The 11,717-nt window shown below is 46.6% G+C and overlaps 1 protein-coding gene across 1 annotated transcript; it reads right to left on the bottom strand.

The window, feature by feature from the left end:
• Positions 1-19: 19 nt before the first annotated feature.
• On the bottom strand, positions 20-8,387 carry LOC146976949 (UDP-glucuronosyltransferase 2A1-like). Its single transcript, XM_085792719.1, has 6 exons — positions 8,044-8,387; positions 7,463-7,952; positions 6,131-6,411; positions 1,526-1,613; positions 1,131-1,350; positions 20-370 (listed from the first exon to the last, which is right to left on the bottom strand). The coding sequence occupies exons 1-6, from the start codon at positions 8,299-8,301 to the stop codon at positions 88-90; spliced, it is 1,620 nt and encodes a 539-aa protein (XP_085648845.1). The 5' UTR covers positions 8,302-8,387; the 3' UTR covers positions 20-87.
• Between the last annotated feature and the right edge of the window lie 3,330 nt (positions 8,388-11,717).

Raw genomic sequence — 11,717 nt, 5'->3', positions numbered from 1 at the left:
CACAGAATAATCAATCAGCCAATCAGTTTCTTATATCTGTACTTTAATGGAGGTTAAAACAGGATAAAACATCAGATGATAAAAACTTCACTCTTTCTTTTCTCTTCCTCTTCTTCTTCCCCTGAGGTTTCGCACGAAACAGCAAACTCCCGCCCAGCAGAGGGCGCTGGCGGTCGCCACGACAACCAGCAGGGCGGCAGCAACGTCCAAGCTGTGGTACTGGAACCAGTTCAGGTCACGCGACGCCAACCGCAGGTGCTGCGCTCCGCCGTGTCGCATCACGAACTCCACCCAGAACACGGCGGTGCTCAGCGGCGCCACCGGCCGGTCGCGGTGCAGCGCCGACAGCTGCTGGACACGCGATCTGTAGCTGAGCATCATGGGAAGAAAAAAAACGAGAGGTTACGCTGCTGTTTTATTTTTTATTGTTAGCAGAGATGGACAGAGTACTCAACCCCAGTACTTGAGTAAGAGTACAAATACTACTGGTCAAAATGTACTCCGTTACAAGTAAAAGTAGCTCAGTCGACATGTTACTCGAGTAAGAGTAAAAAAGTACTTGCTTTTAAAGGTACTTAAGTATCCAAAAGTACATGCTTTTAAATTTACTTTAAGTAAAAATAAGAGTAAGAGTAAATTTCTTATTTTTCACATCAATTAATTACTATATTTTTTTCTAAATGAATTTAAGGACCTTTTATTCTTGTTTCTGAGAATTAACTCTTTGAAACCAGCTGCACTGATGTGCTGCTTTTAGGGGTTAGGGTTTCCTTCTTTGACAAACAGCTTGTGTTCAATAGGATTTTAGAAAAAAAACAAAAAAAAACTGCAGACCTGAAAGTAACGAGTACTTTTCAGCCTTCCTAGGAATTAACTCGAGTAAAAGTAAAAATATTTGTTATGGAAATGTATTCAAGTAAGAGTAATAAGTACCAAAGAAATCTAATACTCAAGTAAAGTACAAATCCTCTGGATATGTACTTAAGTACAGTACTCAAGTACATTTACTCCGTTACTGTCCACCACTGATTGTTAGCGTGCTTTTATTGTGAAATGCAGGAAAATTCTGTCGGTGACCTCATCGCCGCCACCGTGATGTCAACACTAATGTGATGATGACATCACCTCACCCTGGCTGGTTGATGACGGCGTGCAGCGCCTCCGTCAGCTCATCGGCCGTCATGCGGTTGAAGTCGAGGACGACGCCGGCGCCACGGCGACTCAAGCGGGCGAGGTTATCGGGCTGATCGCCAAACAGCGGGATTCCGACCAGCGGCACGGCGTGGTACACGGCCTCGTACAAACCGTTGGTGCCGCCGTGCGTCACGAACGCTCTGGTCTTTGGGTGACCTGACAGGACGGACACAGTTCCAGGCTTTTATTGTGAAAGGACGTTGGTTGTGTTTGTACAAGTGAAAATCAATCAATCAATCAATCAATCAATCAATCAATCAATCAATCAATCAATCAATATTCATAGGTACTGATCAATCACGTCAGCAGATGATTCGTTGAGAGTTGGTACCGAGCAGGTCGTTCTGAGGGATCCAATCAAAAAGCTTCGTGTTGGCGCCCAGCGTTGTGGGCGGAGCTCCGCGGAACTTCCAGATCACCTGAACAAGGGAGCAACCTGGGATGAAGTCATTCCTGTGACTGTTTGTTACATCTGTCACCATGACGACGTTGAAACAATTAAAGGGATAGTTCACTCAGAATTGAAATTTCACTCATTATCTTCTCACCCTCATGTCGACTAAGGGCTGGGAGAAGTTTCAGAGTCCTCCGTGGCTTCTCTGAGTTACAGGGGGTCTCGGCGTAGCAGTGCATGTCCATGTAACGGTTGCAAATGGATACCAACTGTCTTCGTAACAAAAAGACACACCAAAAAACATCCAAATACCTCCATGCTGCTCGTATGTAATGTCCGTCTTTTATTGAAGCCCCTGTTACGCCCCAGCTAGGGGTATCTGAGGAGCAACATGAAAATGTGACATTCTCTCCCCAAAACTCAAGCAGCCACAGAGCCAGAAGTAAATAAACCAATATTTATTGGTACAGATTAAACGATAATTAAATAATGACAGTGCTCAGTAACTTCGGGGTGGACCTAGGCCAAAATAACAAACAAAAGAGGATCTAACTCAGAGGGACAAACTGACCTGCAAAGGAAACCAAAAACAACAGAACACAGGCTGACCTCCCTGACTTAACCAAAAACAGGAGAAAACTGGATAACTCAAATGGCAGTCCACCCCTACGGGAGAACACAACAAAAACTAAAGGTGGCTGGTTGGGTGAGGGGGAGGAACGCGTGGTCTGCCTCGCTCTGGCCCAGCTGCCGACTGCCACTCGGGGTTCTTATGCCAAGCCCCCAGACCCACGCACCAATCCCCGACCAGGCTGAGGACCAGGCACCAATCGCTCGGAGTGGGAGGAATCGGAGGCTAACAAGCACCACCTGGGAGGAGAGACAGACACACCACACACACCTGCACACATTTAACAGATAACGACGGCAGTCGTAACACCCCCCAACCCAAAATTAGACATCCCCCCCTGCGATGTCTAATTCCTACAAAACACAATGACAGAAAGAGTAACTATAAGAACAAATAGCCGAAATAATGCACACCACCAAGCTCATACCTCCTCAGGAGGACGGCCCCAGCGCCAGGCACACTGGGGTCCCCCTCCAGTGGGAAAACGGCAACTCACCTCCTGCTGCGTCAGAGACCGCTCCGTCGGGTCCAAACTGGGTGCCTGCTGCTTACTGGACCAGCGCCCCCTCCCGACAAAGTCGGGATGTAACACAGTAGAGTGACAACGATTAACACAAAGCGACGGATCAATTTCCAGCCGCTGAATAACATCTGCCCGAGCGGCAGGAAATAAGCAGAATTTGGACTCCTGGTCACTTACAACCTCAGAGTTCGGGGGACGAGCAACTGGCAGTGAACAATTATGTTGTACCAACCCATCATCAGCCAGTCGGAACAGCGGAGCAGCAGTGGCACCAGGACGCACAGAGACCACCGGTGCAGCAGGCGATGGAGAGGAGAAACGGGCCCTGGAAAGGTAAAGCGGACACACACACGACTTTCTATTTCGACCAGATTCATCAGATTCACTCGACATTTTACCGGGACACTCGGAACACAGACCTTTTACTTCAACCGGGCTCAACGGCTCAAACGCAACACATGGTTCAGAAATATTCACACCTTCCGACACCTTCACATTTTTTTTTACACGGGGTGAAGCAGAACACACACTCTCACACAGAAACCTGTTGTCACCCACATTACGAACCGGTGCGCGCGTCGGGGCGCACACAGGGTACACATTGGACACAGAAGAGGCAGAGCAAACCGAGTCGGGCGCACAAACGAGTTCAGGGAAAGAAAACACATTCTCACCAGCTAAATCATTTCCAAGGATAAACGAAACCCCTTTAATAGGGAACGACGGACGAACGGCGACTTTTACGCACCCTGTCACTAGGGGCGAGGACAACTGCACCCGGTGCAGCGGCGCTTTTACAACACTCATTCTAATGCCTCGTACCAACAGATTAGACTTACACGAGGTTCTAGACGAGAGAGGCAAAACACTGTCGAGCATAAACGAATGACAGGCAGCGGTGTCACGGAGAATTTTCACCGGCACTTTCTCTTTTTCCTCGCCAGGCAATGAAACGAAGCCATGGGAAATGAACGGTCTGAAGCGGGGATCTACCTCACCAAGCGCTCCAGCCTCCCGCGCCGCGTGAGATTGTTTTCCAAATGCGGGCACTGCGTTCAAAAAACCCACACCGACAGGACCCTCATGAGGGTTAACATTTTTACGTTTGAGCACAGGACACCCAGCAATTAGATGACCTGGCTCATGACAATAATAGCACTCGCGGTTCTCCCCAGCGGCGGGGACTGGTGTAGGACTTCTACGCGCAAACGTCGGGGACCTCATTCGCTGATCTGGCGGAGAATTGAAACTGCGGACTGGCCCAGTGAAGACACTTTTGTGAGTCAAAATAAACTCATCCGCCAGAACCCGCCCCGTTCGACAGTGACACCACCTTTTGCTCGTTCAAATACACAACAATTCGTTCCGGGAGACACTTCTTAAATTCCTCCAGTAACATTAATTCTCTCATGTCGGCCAACGTTGTGATTTTACACGCATTACACCACTTATCAAACAAAACACTCTTCTCACGCGCAAACTCCACATGAGTCTGGTTGGCAGTTTTTTCACTATTCCTGAATTTTTGCCTGTAGGCTTCTGGCACAAGTTCATACGCTTGTAACACAGTTTTTTTTAACAACTCGTAATTTAAACTCTGGTCAATGGTCAAACTCGCGCAAACTTCCTGGGCTTTCCCAACAAGTTTGCACTGCAGCAAGAGTGACCAAAACTCCTTTGGCCAACTTAATGCCACAGCGATCCGCTCGAAAGCGCTGAAATAGGAGTCGACCTCTGACTCCCGAAACGGGGGGACCAATGCAATGTGCTTGCTAATATCAAAAGCGTTACCAGCGGAAGCAGAGAATATGTGACTAGCTCGAGGGGTGGAGACCACAGGTGTGCTTTGCTCTAGCTCCAGAGCTCTCACACGGAGCTGCATGGCCTGCACCTCAAGCTCTTTGTTTCTGGTTTCAACCTCCTTTATTCGGAGGGCTAGGCGGAGCTCCTCTGTGGACACACCGCCCACAGGAAACTCAGAGGCACGCTCACGCTCCGCATCGGCGGCGAGGACGCCAGCAACCTCCGCTGCCCTCGTCTCCGCCCCCGGAGAAGCAAGCCCCGCCTCAGCCGCCAAAGCAGCCTTTGTCTCCTCCGCACCAGAAACAGCTTGAGCAGGTAACACCCTCATCTCCACCAACCTCTCACCCAACACACGTTGCAACTCTGCCTCCCCTGACGCGTAAGATACAACAACCCCATAGAAATTGGCCATAATTAACAAATCTGCCTTCCCACACTGTTCTAATCCCTCCCAGGAAGGACTCTTCACAAACTCCATGACTCCCCCCCGTACAAAGAAAACTGCCAACCAGAATACTCACCACTAAACTACTTACCGACGAACCAGACGCGTGAGGAGAAAGCGGACGAGCCCCCAATTCATGTTACGCCCCAGCTAGGGGTATCTGAGGAGCAACATGAAAATGTGACATTCTCTCCCCAAAACTCAAGCAGCCACAGAGCCAGAAGTAAATAAACCAATATTTATTGGTACAGATTAAACGATAATTAAATAATGACAGTGCTCAGTAACTTCGGGGTGGACCTAGGCCAAAATAACAAACAAAAGAGGATCTAACTCAGAGGGACAAACTGACCTGCAAAGGAAACCAAAAACAACAGAACACAGGCTGACCTCCCTGACTTAACCAAAAACAGGAGAAAACTGGATAACTCAAATGGCAGTCCACCCCTACGGGAGAACACAACAAAAACTAAAGGTGGCTGGTTGGGTGAGGGGGAGGAACGCGTGGTCTGCCTCGCTCTGGCCCAGCTGCCGACTGCCACTCGGGGTTCTTATGCCAAGCCCCCAGACCCACGCACCAATCCCCGACCAGGCTGAGGACCAGGCACCAATCGCTCGGAGTGGGAGGAATCGGAGGCTAACAAGCACCACCTGGGAGGAGAGACAGACACACCACACACACCTGCACACATTTAACAGATAACGACGGCAGTCGTAACACCCCGAAATGCGAAATTGTCCCGAAAAAAATTAAATAAGTCTTGGACGAACTGGGAAGAGGAGCTTCGAGAAGCTTCTGCTACAAACAAGCTTGAAATATAGACTTATTTAATTTTTTTCGGGACAATTTCGCATTTCGGGGCTTCAATACAAGACGGACATTACATACGAGCAGCATGGAGGTATTTGGATGTTTTTTGGTGTGTCTTTTTGTTACGAAGACAGTTGGTATCCATTTGCAACCGTTACATGGACATGCACTGCTGCGTCGAGACCCCCTGTAACTCAGAGAAGCCACGGAGGACTCTGAAACTTCTCCCAGCCCTTAGTCGACATGAGGGTGAGTAGATAATGAGTGCAATTTCAATTTTGGGTGAACTATCCCTTTAAGTCACTCAGTGAGTAGGCAGAGCTCCTGACCTTCTGCGGGATTCGTCCTAAAGCAGTGGCGATGACATCAGCGCGCTCCGTCGTCAGGTTGGTTACCATGGAGCCGAAGGAAACCACCACCACGCCGGCGTCGCCTGAGCTCTGCACGAAGGCCTCCGTGTCGTCCGGCAGCTGATTGGCCGGTTTGCAGTGCAGCCCGCCCACGTGTTTGAAGTTGGGCGCCAACGGTCGCGGCGTCTCCAGGTCCCAGAAAGTCCTGATGAGCCAAACGTCGGCGCGGCCCATGGAGTCGCAGACGCTGCTGGGACTTCCTGTCCACACGGGAAACGACAGCAGCGTGACGCTTTTATCAAAGATATTCAATAAATGGAAAGATACCCCAAGAAATGGCTACACTTCCTGTCTCTCTAAGTGGGCGTGGCCAACCGTCACCCCACCTCGTCTGTGAACGTGTGTGTGGATTTATACAATTTGTAGGTAGATGATAGTGAGATATTTATATTTTCTTATGATAACGTTACATATTTACACTACTAACAGTAATATTTAGCATGACAAAAATAATTTAAATCATTTTCACGGGAGTTTGAGGCCGTTTGTTTGACGTTGCCTAGGAGATCTGTGCCAAATCTGGCGAGAGTGTGTCGTAGAGACAGAGACAGGTCTGGAACAAAGTGGATTTTCTCCTGATCTCTCCGTCTGAAAATTGCCATTTTCGTGTCAAACTTTTCAGAAGAGATGTGGCTTGTGAAAAATGAGTCCAAAATTTACTTCAGTGACTGTGGGGAGAAAGAATCGACCATAATCGGTGTTCACATTAAATTTTCCCATTGGAGTCAATACACTCTACTGCCTCTGGTCTCTCTAAAGGGGCGTGGCCGTGCAGAAGCCTAGTGACATCATACAGGAAGCTGACTCGTCATGGAAGGTCTTGGTTTTTCCACCTTTTTCCGAATGTCAAAAACGTAGCCTGTTTTGCCGGTTTTGCTCTTCCGGTGGAATTTTATGTTTACGTTTCCATGGTTTCAGTAGCGGTAAATGCATGGATTTTTTTTTTTTTCAATGAAAATCTGTAAAACGCATGGATCATCACACCAGCTTTTAACAGTGGATATCACACAAATTGACATCCGTGTTAAAAGCCAGCGTTAATAGATCCATGCGTTTACCGCAACTATGACAACGACTGAAAACCATGGAAACGTAACCGTACAATTCCACCAAACCGGCAAAACCGGCTTCCGGGTTTGCCCATAGATGACGTTCGGAAACTTGTGGATAAACCGTCTTTGCTTTTATTCTGAAGGGACATGTCGCTACATTCACCATTTCAAAATAAAAGTTCATCCCCGCCTCACTGACCTTTGAGCTCGCTGTAGTACCGATCCACCGTCGACTTCCACATCCACTCAGTCGCCGCTGACGTGGCGGCGTACGTCAGCACGTTGATCAGCCGCTCTACGAACGTCATGCGGTCGCTGTACGCCAGCGGAGCGACCGGCACGTACGACGGCGGCGCCGGAGCGTGACCACAGTGCCGCTCCATGACGCCGCCAAACGAGAATCGCAGCGAGACGACCAGCGGCAGGCCGAGCACGTCGGCCATCAGGTCGCCGCCCATCACCATCGGATCCCACAGGACGGCGTCGAACGAGGCGTCGCGCAGAGCCGCCATCAGCTGCTCGTTCTTCAACATGGAGTCACACTGTTGCTTCCCAAAGTCGATGGCGCGCCGCATCAATTCCAGCACCGAGAGGAAGCGGCGTAGCAGCGTTGAGGTGTGAGACTCGTGCATGGAGAAGTGGATGAAATCTTGCGTGAGGCCGTGAACCTCCGATCTGTTGAACGGAACCTGGAGGAAACGCATCATTAACCATTAAATCAACATGGAAACACACACGGAAAAGTCTTTGAAGGTCTTTGAAAACCAGTGTGGACGTCACTTTGAAAACCAGGAAGTTGAACTTGGCGGCGTCTCGGCGGTTGTTGTAGTCGATGGATGGCGACGCGTCAGCAACTAGGACGGTGACGGAGTGGTTCCTCCTCACCAGCTCCTCCATGATGCTCCGCATGTTCAACCAGTGGCTGTACTCGCCCGGCAACACCAGGACATGGCCGCCGTCGACTGGCGTGAAGAGAGGGAGGAAGAGGGACACGAGAACAGAGGGAAGAAGGAGAAAAAGCGGGAAAAGCTGCGACATCGTGTCAAAACAAAAACAAATGAATAACAGACACAAGTCTCTCCGTTTTTCTCTGTCATGAACCTGAAGAGAAAAGAAAAACCAACAAGTTCAAAGTTCAAACTGATCAGAGGTCAGAGCTCGATAAGAGCTGCTCTCTGATTGGACGACGACCATCCACATTGTGAACAGCTGATGACGTCTTTCCACATTTCAGTTGTGTGATATTACTTTGAAAGAAAAACCCCTTTAAATTATTATTATTATTATTATTTTGCTTTATTTGTTGCACATCATACACAAATATAAGTGCTGAGATGACATTAGTTATGTGTTAGGATAACATTAGAAAGGGAAATAACACAAAAAAACAAAAACAAAACAAAACTACATAATAATAATAATAGTAAAAAAATAAAAATAAAAATAGTGCAAATATACAATGCCAGGGTTATTGTAGACAAAATACTAATGTAATGAGAATGGTGCAAAACATATAGACATATACACTTCCATTTATGGATAGTAAACAAGCCAGCAATATGATGAGATTAGAAAGAAAAAATGTGTTGTCTAATTTTTTGTCATAGTTTGTAAAAAACTATAACAACAAACTAGAAAATTTCCTGGCAGACATTTTGAGAGGGCCACAGGGGCTCTGGCCTGAGGCACGACGATAGCGTATGTGTTAAGTGTATGTATGATATAAGTAAATTAAAAAATACATTTAAAAAATGATCAATGTATGTTGCATCATAAATATATGTCTGACATTTATAATAAACCAAACAGCTTGAAAATCGGTTGAAGATTCAGTGAGTTGTGGTGATTTTAATCGTTGATAGACCTCTGCCTCCGTTGACTAAAGGCTCATTTATGCTCCACTTACGGACGTAATTGTATGCGTCCGTTTCAAACGTTGTTACCGTCACTGCCCACATACTTTCATGCGTCCTTAACGTTGGCATGGATGTTAACCAATACATCCACCAGGGGGCAGCTCAGAGTCAAAAGTTTATGACAACAAACATGGCGACTACGGAGGAGATCTTAATGTACATCATAAATAAAAGAAAAAAACAGACTCGTTAGGTGATGCGGTGGTCGGTAAGGCCGTTAAATTCATCACAGCTGGAGGACAGAGAATTTTTTTTCTCTTGTTCACCCATCGTGTCTTCTTCTTCTTCTTCTGTCTCACACTGGATCTAGGCTCCGTATCGGGTAGTGACAGCAACACCGCCCCCACGGTTTCCGGTGGTACCGCTCCGTTTGGTCTGTATCCGTAAGCTTTGTGGAAACGGACGAAAAATGGACGAAATGAACGCAGAGTACGGACAAAAGGCTCCGTCTGTATCCGTATGCGTATTTAACGTTGAGCATAAATGGCCCTTATAGTCTACTTGCCAACAATGAGTACCCGGAAATGTTGAGTACCCCAAAGTTTTATGTTAGAAATAGATAGTATGGGTCCCCAGTATTCAGAAACTGCCGGATGCTAACTTATATATATTGGGCAATTAGCATAACTGTCATAATTAGCATAAATTAGCATAATTGCCTATATGGGCAATATCTCAACAAAATTGACTTGGCTGATCTGGGCAATATTGGAGTGGTTTTAGGGGTTATTGATGATGCTGAATCAATTTCTGACATTTTCAAAATTCAAAATGGCTGTCTAAACCGGAAGTGACCAGATTTTGAAATCCATCATCCGGTTTAGACAGCCATTTTGAATTTTGAAAATGTCAGAAATTGATTCAGCATCATCAATAACCCCTAAAACCACTCCAATATTGCCCAGATCAGCCAAGTCAATTTTGTTGAAATATTGCCCATATAGGCAATTATGCTAATTTATGCTAATTATGACAGTTATGCTAATTGCCCAATATATATACGTTAGCATCCGGCTGTTTCTGAATACTGGGGACCCATACTATATATTTCTAACATAAAACTTTGGGGTACTCAACATTTCCGGGTTCACAATGGGGCCCTATGGGCTGGCAAGTAGACCATTAAGTAAGTAGACACGGCTTTGCCCTGCCCAAGATGGTGGCCGCATTGACGCATCGTTCCAATGGACAGCAGCGTCGCACCCGGTCCTGACATACAGCGATGCGACAGCGACGCGAGCAAGGAAAAGTGATTAGAATGCGTACTTTTCAATCAGCCTGTCCTGACGTGCCGCGAGCGCCGTCGTGCCGTCCAGCGATGTCGCTCAACCCTGAATTTATCGCTCGCGTTGTCTCTATCTGGACGACATTTCGCGGTGGTGTCCCTCCTGTGGTATATTGATGTGTTGATGAAAAGAAGGGATCACCGCCGACACGTCTTCACTTGTATTTAAAAAAGTATTCATCTCATGGTGCCAATGTGAGATCTCTCCCTATGGCTCAAAACCACAATCTTTATATGCTTTCTAACTCCAAAACTCCACCTTCTCCCAACATAAGGATATAACTTTCCGTATCAGGCATTAACTGTTCGACATTAATGGAAGCATTCTGTAAATCCAAACAATAGCTGTATCTGTCTAACATACACAGTTCATGTATTGTGTTCATAAACACAAGACAGGATCTAACCTATATATAATTTTACGACTTTGAGTTCATGCTTCGGACGAGGCTAAACATCAGCTTAAGGCTCTGAACAACAAAAACACATTCACCTAGGATGCATCTCACAAGGGTCACTCATGTCTCATCTATTACTGTTACTAAACACTTTCCTTCAGTTCCAAGAAGAACAGAAGAACATAATGCATGATGTTAAAGCAAAAAGTTCAGGTGGATAATACACTACATTAAACACTTCTTATTGGTTGAAAAGTACACGCTGCTTTCTGTTGACAAGCTAGTTGGCAGAGAGAGGAGAATATGAGAGGAAAAAACACTCAAAGATGTGAGAAACGGCAACCAGGAAATGCCAGGAATCTCAAAATAGTGCCGCAAGTTTGTGTACGTCCCTCGATAATTTGATTGGTTTGGATTCTGAACCAATAGAATATACTCGCGACAAAATCGTCATGCTGCATATCAGGACCAAGGGGGCAGTTGTCGGTCTGAGAAGTGAAGCTCACTTCCGCGTTCAAAAAACTGCAATCCCCTCGGCTGTCGCTGGGGGCTGGCTCCAGGAGGGAGCAACTCCAATTGAGCCCCATGTTAAAATAGCCGACTTTACAGCTTAAAAAAACATATTTACAGCCTGGTACATTTCATTTTTTTGGTCTCAATCGATAGTTTCTACCCCCGCAGACACTCTGAGGGGGGTTTACTATTATTAGTATTATTTATTTATTATTTATTATTATAGAGACAACTTCTCCCACTCTAGCTGATGATGTCACCCACTGGCTCGAACATTCCTTGCAATACACACCCATTATAATCTCAAAATTTCTTTAAAAATGATCATGGTCATTGAACAGT

The sequence above is a fragment of the Trachurus japonicus genome, chromosome 12 (assembly GCF_045865225.1).
Source record: "Trachurus japonicus isolate A0001 chromosome 12, Traja_1.0".
Lineage (NCBI taxonomy): Eukaryota > Metazoa > Chordata > Actinopteri > Carangiformes > Carangidae > Trachurus > Trachurus japonicus.
This window is presented reverse-complemented; position numbering and strand designations above follow the sequence as displayed.